The 22,565-nt window shown below is 45.5% G+C and overlaps 1 protein-coding gene, 1 long non-coding RNA gene and 1 pseudogene across 2 annotated transcripts; 1 reads left to right on the top strand and 2 right to left on the bottom strand.

Moving 5' to 3' along the window:
- The window catches only part of LOC123191866 (uncharacterized), a 32,316-nt pseudogene extending 25,412 nt beyond the window's left edge, over positions 1 to 6,904 (top strand).
- Positions 6,905 to 15,577: 8,673 nt separating this feature from the next.
- On the bottom strand, positions 15,578 to 17,430 carry LOC123186003 (phenolic glucoside malonyltransferase 1-like). The gene has a single exon (XM_044597804.1). It carries the CDS (start codon positions 17,212 to 17,214, stop codon positions 16,171 to 16,173), a length of 1,044 nt encoding a protein of 347 aa, XP_044453739.1. The 5' UTR covers positions 17,215 to 17,430; the 3' UTR covers positions 15,578 to 16,170.
- Positions 17,431 to 20,262: 2,832 nt separating this feature from the next.
- On the bottom strand, positions 20,263 to 22,229 carry LOC123186002 (uncharacterized). The gene is made up of 3 exons (XR_006493539.1): positions 22,168 to 22,229; positions 20,464 to 20,723; positions 20,263 to 20,348 (listed from the first exon to the last, which is right to left on the bottom strand). It is a non-coding gene; the product is annotated as an uncharacterized lncRNA (long non-coding RNA).
- Positions 22,230 to 22,565: the final 336 nt, after the last annotated feature.

Genomic DNA, 22,565 nt, shown 5'->3' with positions numbered 1-22,565 from the left:
ACAAAGCATTGAGACAGACATAACGTTGTATCCTAAGGACTCAACAAGCATGACTTTGTCCATGTGTCGATCCTTTGTAATCGCAACCTTACCTAGACCCAATACCTGACTTTTGCCTTTCTCAGCAAAGATGATATGCTTCAGATGCGACGGAGATAATGGAGCATCCATCAATAGATTCTTGTCACCAGTCATGTGGTTTGTACATCCACTATCGAGGACCCACTCAGTGGCTTTGGGTTGATCATCCTGCAGATGAATTAGTGCAGCTTACAAACTCATATACCTCATCAGTGAAGAATATGACATCAATTCATCAGATCAATTTCATCAAGTAAAAGAACTGATAGAGCAATATGAGGGCGTGGGAAATGAAAGTTCATTTCTTCAAGATTAGCCTGCGTCCTATCAGGCATTGCTCAGGTCTCTAGCAAATTCTTCAGACGATTACGTGCGTCTGGAGACATGACCCTGCAGAAGAGATTAGTTCTTTTTCTTCACCACCCACATCTAAAGGGGTGGCAAAGAGTTCATCATTCTGCGAGCTCCATACGAGAAGGATGGCATAGAAGCCAATCCATTTCGTTTCACATAAGATGGGTTAGAGTAAGCATAAGAGTAAGCAGAGAAATTCTTCGAGGACCTATGGACATAATGATTTGAAGAATAATGCATATATCCATAATCCTTAGATCTTCCTTGCGAAACAGACGGGTTAGCATGATGATGTTCATATGAGGACTTTGATCCATATGAGGAATTTGATCTGAGGTTCCTATTCTTCACAGGTGGCGTCATGATGACATTCACCTGAAGATTTTCAAGGCATCTTTTGGGAACCCAGATTTTCTTCATAGGGGAGCTGTTCCTGCAGTTAGTGCCAACATATCTAGCAAATACTTCACCATTCTAATTTTTGAACAGTTTATAGTTGGAGTCAATTGACTCATCATCAGAATGAGGAGATTCACATGCAAATCCAGATAAGTTAGATGGATCAACTGGAGTTCCCTTTGCAGCAACGCATGTAGTTTTGGGGTACTGCTCAGGCTTCCAATATGTACCATTAGCATTGAGTTTCCTCTCAAATGTGATACCCTCTTTCCTAGGGTTCCTGTTGAGGATCTACTTCTTAAGCACATCACAAAGAGCCTGATGCCCTTTGAGGCTTTTGTACATGCTTGTCGTGTACAATTCCTTCAGCCCTGCATCGTCAGTGATACTAGCAATGTCCTCAGATGAGGAATTAGTGATAGCAGAGGCATGTGAAGAATTTGAAACATTAGCAGCATTTGAACATTTAGGTGAAGAATTAGCAGATTCACGTTCAATGCACTTCAAGCATGGAGGAACAAATTCTTCCTGAGAAGCGCTGATTTGTTGAGCAAGTAATGAATCGCGCTCCTTGTGAAGATCTTCATAACTCACTCTTAGCTTTTCAAGATCTTGCTTTCTTTGAAGAAATTCATAAGAAAGCTTCTCATGATTGGATAAGAGAGTGTTATGATGACTTTGAAGTTTGTCAAGCTTGGACTGAAGTCTGAAGATTTTCAGTCAAAGTTTCAGTGCGATCCATTTCTTCACCCAACATATCATCACTTTTATTTAGCATGTTTTGAACCTTTTCTAAAGCCCTTTGTTGTTTTATAGCAATCTTAGCAAGTTTAGAATAGCTGGGCTTAAGGTTTTCATCAGATTCATTCTCACTTGATCCAGAGGAGGTATATTTGAGTACCTTGGCACCCTTTGCCATGAAGCAATAGGTGGGAGCGTAGTCATCATCGCCTTCATCAGCCTTGTTGGTGAGGTCATTTTCTTCAGTGTTGAAGATAGACTTGCTGATGAATGCAGTAGCGAGAGCTAGGCTCGCCACTCCGGATTCGGACTCCTCAGATGTCTCCTCTTCCTCATTTTCTTCAGATTCAGCCTCAGAGTCCATTTCCTTGCCAATGAATGCCCTAGCCTTATTGGAGCTACTCTTCTTGTGATGTGAAGACTTTGAGGATTTTGATGATGAAGATTTTGTGGATTTCTTCTTTCTCTTCGCATCATCAGAACTGTAATTCTTGTATTTCTTCTTCTTTGATTCCTTTTCCCACTGAGGACAATCTTGAATGAAATGTCCAGGTTTCTTGCACTTGTGGCAGAGCCTCTTCTTGTAGTCACTGGGTGAGGAATCATTGCTCCTTGAGGATCTTCCAAGGCGACCACGTCTTGAGAACTTTTGAAACTTCTTCACGAGTAGAGCCAGATCATGGCTCGGTTCTTCAGGATCACCAAGGCTGCTACCAGAGTCTTCATCTTCGGACTCAGATACTGCCTTGGCCTTAAGTGCACGTGTTCTGCCATAGCTTGAACCATAGAGATCTCTCTTTTCAGCAAGTTGGAACTCATGAGTATTTAGCCTCTCGAGAATATCAGCGGGATCAAGTGACTTGTAATCAGCACGTTCTTGTATCATCAATGCCAGAGTGTCAAATGAGGAATCAAGCGATCTCAGCAATTTCTTCACCACCTCATGGTCGGTGATGTCAGTAGCACCAAGTGCTTGAAGCTCATTTGAGATGTCAGTGAGGCGATCGAAGGTTTGTTGAACATTTTCATTGTCGAGTCTTTTGAAGCGGTTGAAGAGATTGCGAAAAACATCAACTCGAGAGTCACGCTGAGTTGAGACTCCTTCATTTACTTTGGACAACCTGTCCCAGATAAGCTTAGCTATCTCCAAAGCGCTCACTCTGCCATACTGTCCTTTGCTCAGATGGCCACATATGATATTCTTCGCTTGAGAGTCGAGTTGCTTGAATCTCTTCACATCAGCAGCATTCAGGGAAGGTGTGACTGAGGGAACACCATTTTCCACAACATACCAGAGATCGTTATCAATTGCTTCAAGATGCATTCACATCTTATTCTTCCATTAGGGGTAGTCCGTCCCATCGAAGGTAGGACACCCAGCAGAAACCTTGATCATACCTGCGGTCGACATAACTAAAACTCCAGGCGGTTAAACCAAAATCACACAGAACAAGGGAGTACCTTGCTCTGATACCAATTGAAAGTGCTTTATATCGACTAGAGGAGGGTGAATAGGCGATTTTTATGAAATTCTTCACTGAGGAATTTGCTGGTGAGGAAATTCCTTAGCAAAGAACTACTAGCAGCGGAATAAGTACTCAAAAGTAAACATAACAAAATACAAGCATAGTCATCATGATGAAATGAAGACAGGCACAGAGTACAGGAAGCATAATCACAGGATAACACAGGATGAAGACAAACAGACTGAAGAAATTGAACTGAGGAAATTGAGAAAGTCTTCAAACATAGATATGAACAAACACACAACACAGTTATGAGGAAATGGAAGAGTTGAGGGAATAGAACCAGTAAGCTTGGTGAAGACAATGATTTGGTAGACCAGTTCCAACTGCTGTCTCAGTTGTATGTCTGGTTGGAGCGGCTGAGTACTTAAACTCGAGGACACACAGTCCCGGACACCCAGTCAAGGACACTTAGTCCAAGACACCCAGTCCTCACCGTATTCTCCTTGAACTAAGGTCACACAGACCTCGTCCAATCACTCGTGGTAAGTCTTCAGGCAACTTCCAAACCTTCACAAACTCGGTCACTCGGCGATCCACAATTCCTCTTGGATGCTCTAGACCATGACGCCTAACCGTCTGGAAGAAGCATGGTCTTCAAAGGTAACAAGCGTCGGATCCACTCAGGATCAATCTCTTCAGTGATGCTCAATCACTTGGGGTTGTAGGTGTTTGGGTTTTGGGTTTTTGGTTTTTCCTCACTTGATGATTTTCGCTCAAAGTCCTCAAAGGATGGGTTGCTCTCGAATGACAAGTGGCAGTTTCTCTCAGAGTAGCCAACCAACTAGTGGTTGTAGGGGGCGGCTATTTATAGCCTAGGGAGCAGCCCGACATGATAAGACATAAATGCCCTTCAATGATATGACCGTTAGGTTGATAGATATTTTGGGACAGCTGGCGCATAGCACAGCAACGGTCGGAATTTTGAGTAGCAAAAACCTCGGGGCTATCATATTCCTCACTGTGTAGGCAATCTGCACTGGCGAATTCCTAACTCCTCGGTCAGGACAAATTCCTCAGAGACCATAAGAACTCCGTCTCTGTCACTGAAGAAATTGACTGAACTATATGAGATTTCCAATGGCTTCACTCGAAGGTATTGGTAGGTGTAGGATTTTGAGTTGAGCATCACATGGAAACTTTTCCTTAGTATTTCCTCGACCCCCTTTAACAGTACGGTGTTTCCTATGACTCAAGAAAGAGAAAATGAAACTATGAAAACAAAAGTCTTCACGCTTCATATTCCTCGAATGAATACCAAGTCTTCACGGTCACACCATTTTCTTCACTTTCAAAGTCTTCATGAAAGTCTTCAGAAATACCAAAATCTTCAGTCGAAGATATTCATTTTTAGGGGTCGACTTTTCCTGTAAATATCAAACTCCTCATAGACTTATAGACATGTGTACACTCACAAACGCATTAGTCCCTTAACCTATAAGTCTTCAATACACCAAAATCACTAAGGGGCACTAGATGCACTTACATAGTGTTATATTTAATCTTAATTAGTTGTTTTAATTTTTTTATAAATAATGATAATATAAATGGAGCAGAACCCAATGGACGTGGTTTAAGGAGTGAGCTGGGGCATGGAGTTGCAGGACATGTTAGCCCCTAGTTGTGTTTTTTAGAGAAAACTTCTGATCTATTCATCTTCAATCATGGCAGTACAATGAATATCAGAAATAATAAAAATTATATCCAGATTCGTAGACCACCTAGCGACGATTACAAGCACTAAAGCGAGACGAAGGCGCGCCGTCGTCATCGCCCCTCCCTCGTTGGAGCTGGGCAAAACTTGTTGTAGTAGACAGTCGAAAAGTCGTCGTGCTAAGGCCTCATAGGACCAGCGCACCAGAACAACAACCGCCGCTGATGAAGTGTAGCGTAGATCGGAAGGATCCAACCTGAAAACAGATGAACGTAGACGAACGACAATCAAATCCGATCAGATCCACCAAAGATAGATACGTCGGAGACACACCTCCACACGCCCACCGATGATGCTAGATGCACCATCGGAACAGCCCCTAGTTGTGTTATGTCACTAATGATAGGTGATTAGTGGAACTAATAGTTTAACTAGTGTTCAACGTATGAATAGTCCTCAGGTGTTGAAAAGAAAGAGGGTTGGAGACTCCCCCAAGTAAAAAAGAAAAGAAGTGTCCGCTTAATTTTTTGTGATTTCTCATTCTTTTTTTAGCATCAGTACAGACGCAAGCGCTCGTATACACGCGCATACACTCACCCCGAGACTGAGCCGGCATATCATCTTGAGACTTACGAAGTCACCGTTGGTGTCTCGTTATCTACGGGAACGTCTCCTCCCACTGAAAGCGCATCGCTGGAAATCCTGAAATAAATCCAGGAATAATGCGAGCACCAGGGTTTGAACCCTGGTGGGTTGGGGATAACACTGTCCACCTAACTATCTCAACCACATGTTGGTTCGCTGATTTCTCATTTATATGAGTCATAGGAAAGGCGCAATTTAAGAGGGTTGAAATGAAGGCGAGGAAAGGTGGGATCATTTATACATATACACCCTATGATACACATATGACCTTGACAGGTTCAACTAAGAAAATATAACACTGAAGCCTAGCCATCACCGTCTCTCTCAAGGTTGGATTGGCCCTAAGGCTCTAGGAAGAGCTCCGAACTATATTTCTCTTTGTTGGGTCCAGATTTCTTCCCAAATAGTCCTGGACAACTGACTCCCGGATTGCCCTTGAAGTTCAGGCTGAGTATTCGACCCTAAGGGCATCTCCAGCCGTTCGGCCCCCCAGGGCGCCTAAATAGAGCGGCCTGGGGGCGTGCCGGCGCTAGTTCGGCCCCTGGGGGTGACCTAGCTCCCAGTCACGCCCCCAAGCGCCGGCCCCAGGATGCGGGAAATGTGAACTAGGTCGTTCCCGCTCACAAAAGACGCCACAAATTCGGCGATCGGACGTAGTCTAGCGTTACAAAAAACAAAGCGCCGCACGCCGCAAGTTTGCGTGCGCAACGAATCACTCGGCGGGGTCGGCTCCAGGCGTTGGCGGAGTCGACGTGCGCGGGCTTGGCGGTGTCGGAGCTGCTTCGGTGCTGGGCTGTGTCGGCACGGCTTCGGTACTGCTGGGCGGCGATGTAGAGGCGTCATTCGGGCTTGGCGTCCGTGCGGCCGTGGGCGCGGGAGCTGGCGTCGTCGGTGTCGTCGGCGTTGCCGTCTGCATCTGGTTCAGGATGAGGCCGCGCTTCGCCATGTACCACGCCCTAAGCTGCTCATCGTTGCTCTGGAGCATGTCCGCCCCACCCATCAGAAAAGCCATGTCGGTGTTCCTCTTCTTCGTGGCGACGTTCGTCCGGAGCAGTTCGACCTTGGTCCGGAGCAGGTCGAGCTTGATGGCGCTGTTCGTCATCAGCGACGGCCACCGCGTCTCGGTCTTCTCTTCACGTAGGACGGCCCGGGCCTGGGCGTCGGCGAGGCAATGCTCAATGGACTCCTGCACTCGCGCGGTTGCCGCGTCGATGTTTTTCGCCTTCTTTGCCAACTTGTGGCCGTCTGGCCGCCCCTCTGACACGCCCAGAGTCGTCGCATCCGGCTTGTATGTCTCCTTGGCCTTGTCGAGGGTATGTCGGACTTCCGCCCACTTCTCGCACTTGTCAATGCGCTTGTAGATGTGGAGGAACTTGAAGTCGGCGTCGAGGTTGTCGCGCCGATACATGGTGAACATGCGCAGCAACTGCACGGAGGAACAAACAGTTGGCGGGCGGCGGGCGTAGACGACAAAGAGATGCGGGTGAACGGCGTGCGTACCTGATCCTCAACGCTGGCGCCGCTCTCCGGGCGAGCCGCGACCTCCTTGATGATTCCATGTCATTTGTTGCACGCCCCCTGGATACGCCCCCAATGGTTCACCATCGCCTTGGAGCCGCGCTGCATGTAGACGCCTTTGAAGTAGGGGTCGACGAGCTTCCGCTCGTCGAACTCGGCCTTGATGCGGTCCCAGTACGTCTCGAAGCTCTGGTTCGTGCCGGTGGTCGGGTCGAGGCAGATGACTTTCCATGCTTCGGCGAGGCATTCCTCCTCCTTGGACGTCCACCTGATGCGTGCTTCGCCTGTCCTAGCCGCCCGCTTCTTCTTCTGGCGCCCCTTCGTCGGATCAGGAACTGGCTCCTCCTCCTCCTCGTCCTCGTCCTCCTCCTCCTCCTCGGGTTCCTGCGCTTCATGCGCGTCCTCGCCGTAGACGTAGCCGAGCTCGGCCTCCATGTCGCCGCTGAGATCCACTACCTCGTCCAGGGTGGCAAACCCGGAAGACGCGGCGGCCACGGTCGATCCTGTCGCGATGATGTCGTCCATGTCGGCTCCTGTGTCGTCGGCGTCGCCGAGGTGCGAGAAGGGCAGCGGTCCACGGCGAAGATGGGCGTCGGTGTGGACACGTAGGCGGGCGGCGAGTAGTTGTATGGAGGGTACTGCATGCCGACGAAGGCGGGAGAGGGTGTGCGCGTCGCGGGGTGGCCATGGGGGAAGGTCACGTTTGGGTTGAACCCACCGTGCGCGTCGCCGTCGGCGTAGCCGGGCGACGACGATCCCCATGGAGATCTGACGCCTTGCTGTCCCCAGGGCGCGTACTGGGCGTGGCTGACGATGGGTGGATTCATCATCCCCGCGTGGTCGACCGACGAGGAGGACGCCGCCGCGCGCGCCGCGTTGTCACGGGCCTTCTTGGCGATGGCCCTGTTCCGCCGGTCAGCGGTGACTGCATCGCGTCGCTGAACTTCCACCCTCCACTCGGCGTTCGACATGCCCGGTGGCTTCAATGGCGGCGCCCCTCGGCTTCCTCTGCTTCGGCTGGGCTACGGTGCCAGTCGTGGTTGCCGCCGCGCGCAGCATGGCGTACTTCTTCGGCGGCATGGCGGCGACTGGAAGGCGAGCGGGAGGGTGTTTGGCGGGAGAAAGGGAGGGAATGGCGGGAGGAAGGCGAGCGGGAAGGATGCGAGGGAAAAGCATCAAGAAACGGCGGGAAAAGGCCCTCGGGACGCCGCCAGGGCGGACCCACGCGCCTTTTTCGCTTATGCCAGCTCCCCAAGCGCCTCCCAGGGCACCGGGTTCGGCCTGGGTCCGCAGGCATCAGTTTTGGCCCGAGCCGGCGGAAAACGGGCTTCTGGGGGCGCGACTAGGCCATTTTTTGGCGCCGGCGCGGCAAAAACACCTGGGGAGGGCCTGTTGGAGGCGCGGCTGGAGATGCCCTATTCCTCTCCGTGTGGCCTGAAATTGATCACGGTTGAACATGGAAATCCTGACACCTGGACAAAACCTAGAGGCACCGGGCTGGTCGCATAGTCGAAGCAATAGTTGAATTTTCCCGTGAGTTATGAAATCCATCCTTTTGATGATAAGTCAAGTCACTCAAGGCTCGACGTTGTGAATATCATATAGTCGGACCCCTATAGGCTTGGGTGCGGGCCAAGGAACCCATGTGGACTAGAGAAGAGCTTACGATGTGACATGTAAGGAATCCCTATATGTCATGTAGAAAAAGGGTAAATGTGTTGTAATCTAACACCGGTCTACTCCCTTCGTCCTTAAAAGAGTGTACTTTCAACTTTATTGGAGAGTCAAACTACTTGAAAGTTTGACCGAGTTTATGCAAAAATATATCAATGTTTGTGAAACCAAATAGGTATATGATGAAAATATCTATCCCTAATAATAAAGCATGGATTGACTTATTGGGTTCACCATTATAATACGCTTTCTTCCTGTAAATTTACGCTTTCAGCTTGAATTTAAAACATATTCGAGATGAACTAAATTTTGTGACTCGCCCTACCCTGCCCCGCCCCACCCCCCGCACGAGAACGCTTCCCTCCGCCGCCTCGCACCCATCCCTCCGCTCCGCGGTGCCCGCCCTCGGTTCGCGTCCGCCAAATCCGGATGAGATCGGCAGGATCCGCCTCATCTCGCGCAACGCCGAGCCGTTGTGCTTCACCTGGCGATGGCCTCCTTCTGGATCCGTTCGTCGTGGATGGCGAGAACGCACCAAGTTTTCATGCCTTTTCCAGCCCTGCTGATGACGAGTTGCTTCCCAACCGAAGAAACGGATCGAGGCCGTGGGATCCAGCCAGCGAGCGCCCTCCGGCTGCATCACCTTGCCACCTCCGCCACCAGCTCGCCCTCCTGCTGGCCCTCACTCCCCCGGCAAAATCCCCTCCCCAAGCAGGACCAAGCCCCGCCCACGCATGCCTCTACAACCCCAAAGCTAGAGAGTGAAATCAAGGGATTTATCGCTATGTGATAGGCAAAAAGGAGAGGAATAGCTGCAGGAAAGAGAAGGGATTTCTGTTCCAGTAGCAAAGTCAATCCTCACTAATTGGTAGAGAGCAAGCTGGAGATGGAGCATGGGAATTGGGGAAAAAGATATCCGTGTGTTGGTCCTTTGCAGGGAGATCAAAGGATGTGCTCGGTCTCTGTTAGTCCTCTCAGGTAAAGCTAACACATCGTGGTAGTCTTTCTTAAATTTCGATAGGTTTACGACAGTACCATTCAATCAAAAATATGTTTATGACATTAATACTCTTTGTCTGCATGCTTTCGCCAGAGACACACCAGCTACTTGCAGGTACAAAATATAGCAGCACTCTCACATTTGTTTATCAGAGTCGTTTTTTTTGGGGGGGGGTGATCTTGACTTGGCCACAGATTATTCTATCAGGTCTGCATCCCGGCGACATCTTCGTTCACCATCTTGACAGCACCACTAAGCAAGTGGTAACCTCTCACCGGATTGCTACAGGGTCCTATCATATATGTATGCTCCTAACTTTGGATAAAAGAAGTCTAATTGAGGTCAAGAAAGGAGTGAAATAAGCATCTTGTCGTGGAATTGTCACGACAGATGTCCTAGTGTAAGGACTTAGTCGTGAGGGGTTGGTCGGGACGAAAGACATGAGGCGGATCATCACACAAGACGAGGATTTAGACAGCTTCGGACCCCGGGAAACATCATCCGGAATAGCCCTACATACTGTTTGTGGCTAGGTCTCATTATGCTCATGAGGGAGTCGCCGCATAAGTCGGCTCCCCTTTGTGTCTAGCCCTAGATATTGTTTCTTGTTGCTTGTCCCTCTTTGGGGAGCCCTGCCCCTCCTTATATAAGTTGAAGGGGCACGTTACATGTGGAGTCATATTAGGATTAGGACTAGTCTATTACAAGTGGAATCCTAGACTGCCCCTTAAGGAAAAACTCCTTATGCCTTTCCTCATAAATCGGCCCACCATAACATGAGTCGGCCTTTTGGGCCTTGGGCCTAGTCTTCTATCTGACCCGCCGTTAGGGTCATCCGTGAGTCGCCAGGCTCGTGAGTCGCCACTCCGGCGGGTTACCAATGAAAACGCCAAGCCCGGCCGGGTCATACCGCGGGGTATATCCTCGACACATCTGGACCTCAATTTTTTTGTGCAAACGAGAGGCCTACAGAGACACCATCATGGTGTTGTGTATTTACAAACATAAGAGTTCAAACAAAACTCACTCTGCTTTGGTGCCCTGTTCTTTTATATGTGATGCTATCAGGAGGACATCATGTTGGCATGAAAGTTGCTGCTAACCCTATTTTGACAATTAGGAAATGCAATTCTATTTGAGAAAGTAAATATAGTGTTTTTTTAGGCTACATCTACATAGCAAACATGTCTGTAACAACAGTTTGATTTGGAAGTTAGAAGCAATGGAATTGTAAAACCAAAGCAACATCGGTTAGGATTCCTAGGAGCAACGCTAGCTTTTTCCTACATAAAAGTATGATCTGAACTAAGGAATAAGTTTAGTTTGTGGGTTGGAAGTATCACATATAAGCTTGGTCCATGTGAATTGGCACACTGTTGGAACAAAATTAAACTTAGCAATACAGTTTGGTAGTTAAAATACTCCATATAACAGAGGTACAGTTTAGTTTGATATAAGCGCAACTCATGTTCTTGCTTTTCTCGATAGCAGTAAAGCAGATAAAGTTGGGCTTTTTCTGTGTTGTTAAGACCCAGGTTGTGACTAGGGTATAAAAATCAAGAATTTCTTCCGTTGGTTTACTGAAAGCCTCCCGCTGCTCCTCCGTACAACACTCAATGTGCATGCTTTGCTTCAGTATACATGCAAATTGAATTGTTATATTGCACTATTTGGCCAATGTGCTACAAGATCTGGTGAATATAATTGGAGCATGGACAGTATGAACAAGGTAACATGTGCCCTGCCATACACCGATCTGTGAAGGATTTCTATGTATATGCATCTCCATTTTAGATCTGTCGGGGGCTTAGAAGCCGCGTCTCACATATTCAACTTAAACTAGGCTTCTTTACAATACATGTGGCATGTAACTCACAAGATATTTTGTGTTTTGTGCCTGCAGATAGAATATGAGGGCAGGGAAAGTTATGCCATTTACAATCTGCGGTTATTTATTCTGATTTTGCAACAACCACCTTTTTCAGGAGAGAACAAGTTAATATATGAGTAGTAGTATTAGTTAGTACTTAGAGAAGTAACTAAAAAATGTGATGGAATTTAGAATTGAGTTATAGGAGATTTTTAATTTTACCCTCGTTTGTTAAGATAATAGCTTGCCTGACATATACTCCTTTATGAAAACACCGTCATATATTTTGTCATTGAAACAAAGCAGATAACTCGCTTTAGTCTAATAATTAATCAAGATCCAAATTTGATCACGGTAGATTGTAACTTAATTAAGAAGATGTCTGAGAAGTCATGTCAGGTTCTTTAGAAAAATTAAAGTTCACAACCTAATTCAGTGATTTGTGCATGCTAACAGAGGTGCATACAAGCATGCTAACAGAGATTCATGCAGACATGCTAACATAGGAACATGTTTTATGATGAACACCAATCAATTTATAGGTGCATATTATCGGTGGAAAAAATTCCTTTATTGGAACACTATGAATTATTTCTTTGATACAATGCTCAAGGTTGGGTCTATATTTGTCAAATTGATGGTTATTGCATCCAGGTTGGGGAACAGTATATTTTATCATATTTCTTTAATCCTTTCAATGCTATATTCTGCCTTACTTCTAATAATGTTCATCTTTTTGTGTTACTCATATATTAGTTGTATTTCTCAAGCTTTACATATCCAGTAGTTCTTTCAACTTTGTAAGGGACTAGCATTGAAGTTTCTTCGGGTTTGTTCATATGTTCTCTTTAGGTCCACTTGTGAGCTCATGTTTCGGGATTATGTTCCTAAATCATGCCTTTTTGACCATTATGCAAAAAAGACGATTTTGGTTGGCACAATTTAGATGACGCCATGCCGCGGCATCAGGTGGTTGTTATGATAGATGGAGGTTGTAACAGGAAGACACGGTCTCCTCATTGCTGAGTGGCATCGTTTGGATGTTGCATTCCCCTAGGTTGAATTGTTGGGTAGAGCGGTAGGAGGGAGGGGTCACACGCTCATCGAGGCTGCCACACCCTTTGGGGGTGTTACAACAGGAGCCCGTTGCAACGCACGGGCATATGCACTAGTATTATATCATGAATCGAATGCTACTAATTTGACGACATAAATATTGGTGTATTATTGTATAAATACAGTCAAACATAAAAAAGTTTGATTTTCCAAAAAAGTTGGAAGTACACTTTTTGAAGGACGGAGGGAGTAGACTCCCCATGTATGTCTTATTTATCGACTAGGGATCACCATACCATTGCCATATAAGGGGGCCGGTGGCGTAATAGAAGGGGTCCGCTTTTTATGCCATGAGTAGCCTATAGACCACACAGAAATTTTTGCAGATCACGTCGAGTTTTTCTAATTAACTCATCGAGCTAATGGAAAGCTCTCATCCTTTTATTGAGAAAAATTATTCCCTGATAATAGCATTAACTTTTTCATAGGTGTATACTTAGATAAGTACACATTAGCAGGTTTTTCAAGACTACTATAATGCTTCTAGGTGACAAGATATTGAACTATACTTTAGCATTAGCACTGATACCCACAAATGTAGGAGCACTGGCGGAGCTTAGTGCAAGCAAAACAGGGTTGTGGCCCGCCCAGTTTGGCTGCAAACCAATGGGTCTTTAGGCAGAAATGGGCTATGGAGGAAAAAAAGTTGGGCTTTCTTCAAGCTGGCCCACCCAGTCATTTTAATGTAGCTCAGTAGGAGGTCAATTGTACATATTTTCTATAAGTAGAGTCGTTGATCCCAATGAGAAGTAAAAATAATTGATTCGTAGAAGTTAACTAGAAATTATTGCAAAAGATTAAAGTGTGGTGGTTGTGTGTTTGGAGGGATTGAACAGTTACAAGTACTAAAAGAACAATGAAAGTAAAAGAACACAACAAGTGGTCCAATGCTTAATTCTGCTAAGGGCGACCTGTTTCTTATGTGGATTAAATCATTTTCTCACAGATGGCATGAATATGAGCAAGTTGTTAAGGTCATAATACTTTTGTGTTGAGTCTTATTGCTTGAGTGTTGTCATGTGGATAGAGCCTAAGCTTATGTACCCCCTCAGTTGTTGAATACAAGGCCACTTCATTTTTCTTGTCAAATTTTGACTTATAATTTTGGTGAACAAATGTGGGTTATACTATGTCAAAAAAATGTCACTGGAAAGTTCTTTGAAATGTGCATATAACTCACATTTTGTTGGTAAAATTAATGATCAAAGTTAGATGAAAAAAAATTGAGGTGATCTTGTATATAAAAATGAAGGGAGTATTACAAAACCATTGACTCATATATACTTATGATTATAAGGGACAAACCGCATGTTTGTCAATATGGTGGGCTCTGCAAGAGTAGAATAACAAGGAATGATGCCATTCAAAGCCCTCCAGGTGAATACATGAGCCTTAGCATGTAAACCTTCATGGTGAAATACCTTGAATGCAAGATACACAAAAACAAAATAATTAACTTTTAGAATGAACAATACATGTGCTAAAAAGCCACATACTTGTTTTTTAAATTGTAGCCTTCATTTTAACGTATTTCAACATGAAAATTTATACACATGTACATTAATGTATTTCAAAACTGAAAAGTTTGTTTGGAATTTTCAAATTTGACCTCCATGGAGCTCGGCTTCCATTTGCTATTTTGCTGACCAGGGTGGAGTCATAATTTCCTTTCATGCGAAGGTGGAATCCACTGATCTGACCAAATATTAAGGACGCAAATATCCAGCGAACGTCAGACTTTTATGCATGGCAAACCAGGTGTTTTCATGGCACCCAAGGATTAAAAGTTTAGTTGACAAACATGACAAATTTGCGTCAGTTCATTTTTTTGCCATGAAGTTGTCGTGCTTGCAAACTAAATCCGCGATCCCTGTGCCAATATAAATTGCTAGAAAAACATTCGATTTCCCATGCCTGACAATCCAACTTCAGATTTTTAACATTTCTGAATACTAAATGGTTGCACCATTGCTAGGCCTCCAAACAATGCCATGTAGTGTAATATGTTTTCATTACTTATTTTCTACAACCAAAGACATTTTTTTAGAACACCCTCCAATCTATTCATCTTCAATCATGACAGTACAATCAACACTAAAAATAATAAAAAATTACATCCTAATCCGTAGACCAGCGAGTAACAACTACAAGCACTGAGGCGACCCGAAGACGCCCCACTGTCATGGCCCCTCCTTCGTCAGAGTTGGTCAAAACTTGTTGCAGTAGATAGTCGGGAAGTCGTCGTGTTAAGATCTAGACGCGTAGATCGGAAGGATCCAACTTAAAGACACATGAACGTAGACGAACAAAGACCGAATCTAAGCAAATCCACCAAAAGAAAACCACCGGCTGAATCCTGCGAGATTCGTCGAACACACACCTCCACGTGCTCTCCGATGATGCTAGAAGCACTGTCGAGACGAAGGCTAGATGAGAAGAATCTTATTCGATTTTTAGAGACTCGCAGCCGTCTCGAAGGAGTAGACTCTTGTTTGTTGGCTGGGCTCTAGCATAGGACGAGCCAAGCCCGTGCAAGTGAAGACGTAGCTGAAGGCTTTTTGCTGAGTAGGTAGTTTGTGTGATATAGCAACATATCAGTCCGTATTTGTGGTTGAGAATAACGCTCTTATCCATGTGCGTGTACATATGACTTTTTTTAGAAAAAATTTCAATCTATTCATCTTCAGTCATAACAGTATAAAAAACACTAGAGGTAATAAAAATTTATAACCAAGTCTATGGACAATCTAGTGATGACTACAAGCATTGGAGCGAGTCGAAGGCGTGCGCCGCCATCGCCCCTCCTTTATTGGAGCCGAGCAAACTTTATTAAAGTAGACAGTCAAAATGTCGTCATGCTAAGACTTCATAGAACCAACGCACCAAAGCAGCAACCATGATAAATGCAAAAAGGTCGTAGATCAGAAAGATTAAACCATATGTGACTTACTAGCAAAGTTGTCAGTCCTCTGGATTCTCCTTTTTTTTTCTTTGCCCAATATAATGAATTTATTATAGTGCTAAACAAAAAATAGAAAATCATTTATTTTTTTAGACCACCCATATACATATGACACGACAGGATAAAATCCCCATACGACACGGCACGCTGGTCGCTTTTGTCAACAACCATTCAACAAGGCCATTTTCGGTAGTCACTCGCTCAATCAAAGCACAACACACGATCACTTCGACACACTCAGACCAGGAGCTAGGCATGGCATGGATGGTGACTCACTGACAGTAACTTGGCAATCCATCAACGAGTGTCCGTACTGCGCGACGACGAGAGCCACGCGATGGCATCGGCGAAGCACCTCCGGAACGTCGCCATGCCTGCCGGCGGCAGCGACATGCCCACCTCCATGCCTCCTCCGCGACTCTCCGCCACCGCCATGGCACCGGTCCTCGCCACGGACACGATCTCCACCTTCGCCGGGGGGCCGAACCCGAAGTCGACGTCGTACACACGGAGCCTTGGCGACCCGGCCACGGACAGCACGCCGCGCGCCCCCGCCTCCTTGACGCGCTCCACCATCGTCTCCCACTCTGGAGACGCCACCGCCTTCTCGATGCCCGCCGCTATCGCCGCTCACGCCGTGAAGAGCCCATCGGCGCCGGCCGAGGCGAGCTCCCCCTTGGCCGCTGCGCCGATGGCCGGGCCGATGCAGTTGCCCAGGTACGTCGCCGGCACAGGCGGCTTCATCAACTGCCGGTAGTCCACGGGGACGATGAAGTATGTTGGTGATTCGGGATCCGCAGCGCCGTCACCGGTCTCTGCTTTGGCTCGGCGGTAGCACGACCAGACGAAGCCTAAGGCGGCGACGAGCGTCGAGCACCTTGGCGGCGTCTGGCCACGCCGCGCGGCCTCGCTGGCCACGGCGTCCTTGACGCCCTGCAGGTGCTCCCTGGACAGAGTGAACGTGGCGAGGAGCTGGTCCGGCGACATCTTGACGAACTCGATCTCGTCGGCGCTCATCAGGTTGTTCGTGTAGTGTTCGTAGAGGCCTGCCGGTTCAGTGATGAGCGTCCGGTCGATGACAGGAGCCAGCGGGAGCGGCCTGTCCGGTCCGGCGCAGGCGGCCGCCCAGGTGTGGAGGAAGCTGGTGGAGCCCGCGCCGTCGCAGGCGGCGTGGTGCACGGTCACGCCGAGCGCGAGGTCACCCCGCGGCAGCAGCACGGTGGCCTGCACGGAGAGAAGCGCAGCGCCTCCGTCGGCGTCGGCGTGCCGTAGGCGCGGAACGAGCTGGACGAGCTCAGCGACCTGCCTGGGGTGATGGTCGGATGCGAGGTCGCTGAGGTCGGCGTCGTACTCGGCGACTGTGAAGGTGACGCCGTCCCCGGGCTCGTAGAAGATGTCGGGGCGGCCGTTGGCGGTGGTGGCGCGGAGGCGGCCGGCAAGCGGGAAGAAGGCGCGGAGGGCCGTGGAGAGCGAGGCCTTGAGGCTGGAGACGACGAGGTCGGCATGGGCGGCGCCGATGTGGTAGAAGAAGATGCGCTCGACGGGCGGGGAATGGATCCACTGCAGGTCCAGGAAGGTGAGCGGGAGGGAGGACGGCGGCAGCGGCGGGCCGGACGGTGTGACGACGGCGGTGTCGACGACGCGGAGGCGGGAGGAGGACGAGTCACGTGCCATTGCTGGGGAATCGATGGAGGAGCCGACTCTCTTGGAAGAAGATGGATAGTTGGAAGGAAATGGGAATGGAAATCCAATCGTTCAGCTTTGCGTTTCTGGAGAAGAACAACGGGATGGATGTGTGACATGACATGTGCGGGTTCCGTCCCTTCCCGTCCTAGGTTTACTACCGTACGTATCAATACCAGCCACCCGTTGCAACCTCACATCTCTCATTTTTCCCAGTTAATTCTCTCATTAAAGGCTTTGTTCGGTTGTTGGGGTTCCCTTCCCCACGGCCACGGAGGAACCAACCCCCTACAGGAGGGATCTGGCGCCTGCTCCCTCTCTATGCTTTCATTCATGCTTTCACTTCACTAGATGACCCGTTGCGCCAATGGCGCAAAGACCGAATGTAAGCTAATCGGTGTGAGAGTATGCTCTAACCTATTATTGTTCAAAAAGAATAGCTTATATATATTGGTTGAATGTGTACAGGATCGATTGGGAAATCTTAATATGAGCTTGTAAGTGCTGCAGATATGATCACAGGGAATGTTTGATGCAAACATTAGTGTGAAAGCATGGATAAAAGGAAAGGTTGTTTTCTTCGGTCATAGTGTTGTGAAACAACAGTAGAAGAGGGGACCTTCACATATATACAATAAGCGATGGTAAACCGCTCTTGACTATACAGACAACAATAAAATCTAAAGATCGTAAACTCCATCATAGACTACTTTTCATCATAGAGGCAGCAAGGGAGGACTAAAGTCTATACATATCTTGTTGGGAGTAGTCCAAAATGGGAAAGATGCTGGTCTGATAAATATGAAACAAAAGGTGGTTGTTGCGGTAACCGATGAAGCACGCTATCCAGGATACATTCAGCAAAGTTTACCAGAAACTGTTTCTGGTTGCTTCAAGGCGCTGCTCAAACTTCATAACAATGTAGCGTAGCCTTTGCGTCAGTCCTTCGATGCTTGCAAGAGCTGTTTTCATAACTCCTTTGGTGTTGTCCTGACCTTTCAGGTGGCGAGCAGCTGTTGTGTTTTCTATCCGGGCAGAATATGAGTTCATGTACCTGACAGCGTAGTAGCATGTTTTGCGCAGCTTCTTGATTGTCTCATTGGATGAAGTCAACCATTTGACCAGGTGCGTCACTTGATTTTCTAGCCTCTTGACATGGGTGTAGTGGTAGCCCCTCATTTCTTTGCCATATGCATTCTCCATGAATCTAATAGCCTCCATAGCAGCACTGTCTTCTGCATCTTCATAGCTATCTAAGATTGCACCTGGTATAGAACTCGGGACAAGTGAACCATCTAGCAATTCCAAAGTAGAAATGAAAGTCACTGTCACACGATTCTTTCCGCCTGGGTATATTTTGTGCTGGTAAGTTACAGGGGGCAGCTTTAGAGCTTGCAGCATGAGGCCAAAGATGTGAGCATAAGGAATCACTATCAGGCAGTCATTATCCTGTAGGGACAAAGCAAGGGTAAATTTTTTTTCTCAGAAAATAATAGCTGAACCAATAGATGAGAAGTGCTAAAAGCTGCTAGCCTAATTAACCTAATAGCGGAACATTAATCCCTCAATTTAGCAAATAATTGAAGATATACCGCAACCATATAGATCTAATAGCAGCAGTCTTAACCAATGACAATAAATAAACTACCACTATTTTCTCCCGTAAATAAACTGCAAATAATTAACATAAGCATTAAATCCGTCACCCAAATTAACTTAATAGGTTAACACTTATCTTTCTCTAATGAAATAAATAACATCATGCATCATCGCAAGACAGTACAAATTTCACACTCAAAATCTAATCAAAACTGCATCTTGTGCCATTTATGACACTTGGATCAACATTTAAGGGAATAACAATAGATCACTGTCAAGTGGGAATGTTTTACTGAATTTCAACTTATATGATAAAATTATTAGGCAAGCTTTGAAAATAAGTTTATAAGCTTTCAGAATCCTATCCGCAAGCACATGAAGATAGTAGAAGAAATTGACTTAATTTCATGATCAAAATAGGCAGATTAGGGAAATGATTCTAGAATAGAAGAACATAATAGCAAAATATAATTTTACATTTGTGCATTATAAGTACTGAAGGCTAAATATTGCAACGATTTGCATTTGGTTTTCAAATATTTCACATAGAAAGAACAAATAATTATGTAGTTATCATCTACAGCTATAGAGACAGATCCTTCTCAAATCTCTGTTATCACGAAGATTTCAAGAAAGCAAATGGATTGAAAAAACAAAGAACTGAAACAAAAAACATGGCATACGAAATAAAATAAACCAATATCTTGCATTTGAGAAATAGTGATTCCCTTAGTTATTTGAAATGGGGTAGTATCAAGCCTTACGTACAGTAAGCCTTGTTTATCCTTGTAAAATGTATATCAAACAATTTCCAGCTATGTACATGAAAGAAAAATACACCTAAAGAATTTCATAAACCGGTCTACGGGTCGCATATCTCTAGAATTACTCAATCTGGAATACTGGACACGAGAAAGCAAATTGTATTGTTCAGTTCTTATCAAGCCAGGAAGAAAATACGAGGTGAAATTCATATATACAAAGTTCAGTAAACACGCCGGTAAGGTTAGATGCAAGAATCAAATTTTGTGCTATGGAGACGAGAAATGAGCGATGATTACAGAAAACAATCAGCAAGAACTTCATAAAGGCTACGAACTCATCATGGAAACCTGCCTAGCTCATGTTTAACAAATTTTGTAGTATATACAGCTAGGTCTAGTTTAAATTAAGAATGAACACGAATACATATATAATCTCACAATTACTACAGGTGGAATGCAGATCCGGAGAAGAAAAGGTGTCATGTTCAGGAAAATCACAAATTAGGGGCCAATAACGTAGGAAAGTCACAAATTAGGGGCCAATAACGTGAGTAAGAGAGGGGGGCAAGAGGAGGCAGGAGGAGGAGGTACGTGAGTAAGAGAGGGGGAGCAGGAGGCTATCTCTATGATGAATGGAGTATAACAGGTTTTTAGAATATTACATTGGGCACAGGCGTTCCTATCCTTGACGCTATTGATCCTGGGGAACCCTCGTCACAGACGATACCAATGTCCATGTCCTCCATGCGTGAGCTTCTGGATCTGAGATTGAAGAGGATACTACAGTTAGGAGAAAGGAAATAGAGAAGGAGATTGGAAAGCAAGGATGAATCAGAAGGAAATAGAGAAAGAGATTGTATAGCAAGTGATGAATCACCTCTTTCTGTACCAGGGGCTGATGGATCGTTGGTGGAGCCACGCCGGTCAGTAGGGATATTGTTGGTTACTGTTTCTGTTCATGATTATTGTTTCTCCTGGAACAGTGTGTGCTAAATGATAGTGCTATATCCCTTGAGTGGAAGGTGGTCGCTGCCAGGTAGGGCATGCCTCTTCCTTGCTTAGCATACAAGCAACATCCACCTTCAGGGCCTGATGCATAAGAAATGGCCTCTCAAGAACCATATCCATTCAAGTAGGCTGTAAAGGGAAAGAAAGATAAAGATAAACGATTAACAATGTTGATATCATGAAGCAAGACATGTGGAAACAAAAGCAAATGTGTCACATATTGAAGAAAAGTATTTTAACCATTAAGATGGGTACAGAAGCTAATATCGCGCTTATTATTACACAACTGATTAAGTATAAATAAGTGAAGCATTCGTTGGTGTACAATATTAGCATGTAGGCCTAGGATATGGTTCCATTCTTAGTCCATCTGGAGCAGCAAGTATAGTTATTATCTCTAGCATATCTTGCTTTTCAGACCATCTGCAGATGCCCATATAGTTAAAAGGCCAAATGACCAAAATACAAATTCAGATGAGGAGATATTAGCAAATAAATGCTTAGCATTACAGATAGTACATAACAATCAAATTTTTGCTACTGAAGTGCATGTCCTTTTCTCTGAAATTAATGGTCGGGTGGAACATATATATTCATTAAGTATATCCACTCTTCTCAGACCAAGACTACACAATGAGGTATCATCTGTTTCCTAATTACACTGTAACCTGAAATCTGTGTGCATATGCACATGGGCATATCCATTTTATTCCTAATAGGAAAATATGCCAAAACATCGGTCACTTTCTCTTTTGAGCTGGAAAGACTGATCACTTGGTTAATATGCATGCAGACGCCTCTAATCTAAATAGAGGAACTGAAAAATCCGTCACTATGATTTTATTAACTATATACATATACATTCCAGTCAAGCGCCTTTCTAGAAAATGACATGCTTAGCAGTGATTTTCTTAAATATGCACCACCAAATATTGAAAGGTAGAATAATATCATCATCCTTTTAGTTCCCATCCATATGGAGGAGCATAAAGATAGCAAACATGTTAGTACTGTATGCACCTTTTACTAAAGTATCACCTTCATAGCTAGCAAGAAAAAACGGAGCTTGGAAGTTCTGAATCTTTTGTTGATCACAACAATGGTGTGAGCTGATTGGATAAGAATATAACAAATATTTGCTATCTTCATCTCCAGAGAGAGAACATATTCACATGATAAATTAGCAGCCAATTGTCCAAACTTAAATACAGAATGCAATGCGAAGAACTGCCCACCTAATCATTGCCAACTACATCGCCAGCAGTATATTGAGAGAAATCATCAGATCTGGCCAGAACAAAAGGTTCCCATGTAGCTAGCTTAATTAGTATATGTCCAAAATATTGTTTCCAAAAAGAAACATGAGTTACAGTTTAGTAGGACTGAGAAGGATTCAAGATTATAAAAGGAGCTGGGATACACATTCTTATTAAAATTATTGGTTCAGATCTGTGTAGCTTTCAAGGGGCTGCCAATCAATCCATATGTCCATCAATGCAATACTTTCAGAAGGGCACCACTCAATCCATTTGAGCATCTCCTTTTTGCATTAATAGAAGAGGAGCTAGCATACCTGTAGATGGGTTGGTGATGGTGAGGTCGCCAGCAAGTAGACCTAGCTGCAGAGGACACCGCTTCCCCCGCACTGTACTGCGTCAAACCTGGAAGTGCACATATTAAAGCAAGAGTTTATCTACCACATAAGAAAGCACATACATAAAAGCAGCAACAATTGAGTTGGGCACACACGAACATTGACAAAGCAAATAAGGAGAAGGCATGCGACTGGCTACCGAAAATAGAGAAAACCACACAAGCATGGATATGAATACATAAATAAATATACACATGGCGACCCAACCTTGAGTCACAGAACCTCTTTTCCTCCAGTCATGCCAGTGCCTTGAGAATTATTTGTCTTCGTACACATGCTAGCGGTTACACTCGACACTTGTTTAAAAGCAGAGAATG

The sequence above is a fragment of the Triticum aestivum genome, chromosome 2A, assembly GCF_018294505.1.
Source record: "Triticum aestivum cultivar Chinese Spring chromosome 2A, IWGSC CS RefSeq v2.1, whole genome shotgun sequence".
In the NCBI taxonomy this organism is placed as follows: Eukaryota; Viridiplantae; Streptophyta; class Magnoliopsida; order Poales; family Poaceae; genus Triticum; species Triticum aestivum.
This window is presented reverse-complemented; position numbering and strand designations above follow the sequence as displayed.

Bases quoted from the DNA above. Each gene is read 5' to 3' on its own strand.
- LOC123186003 (XM_044597804.1), bottom strand. From the start codon at position 17,214: ATGGCACGTGACTCGTCCTCCTCCCGCCTCCGCGTCGTCGACACCGCC.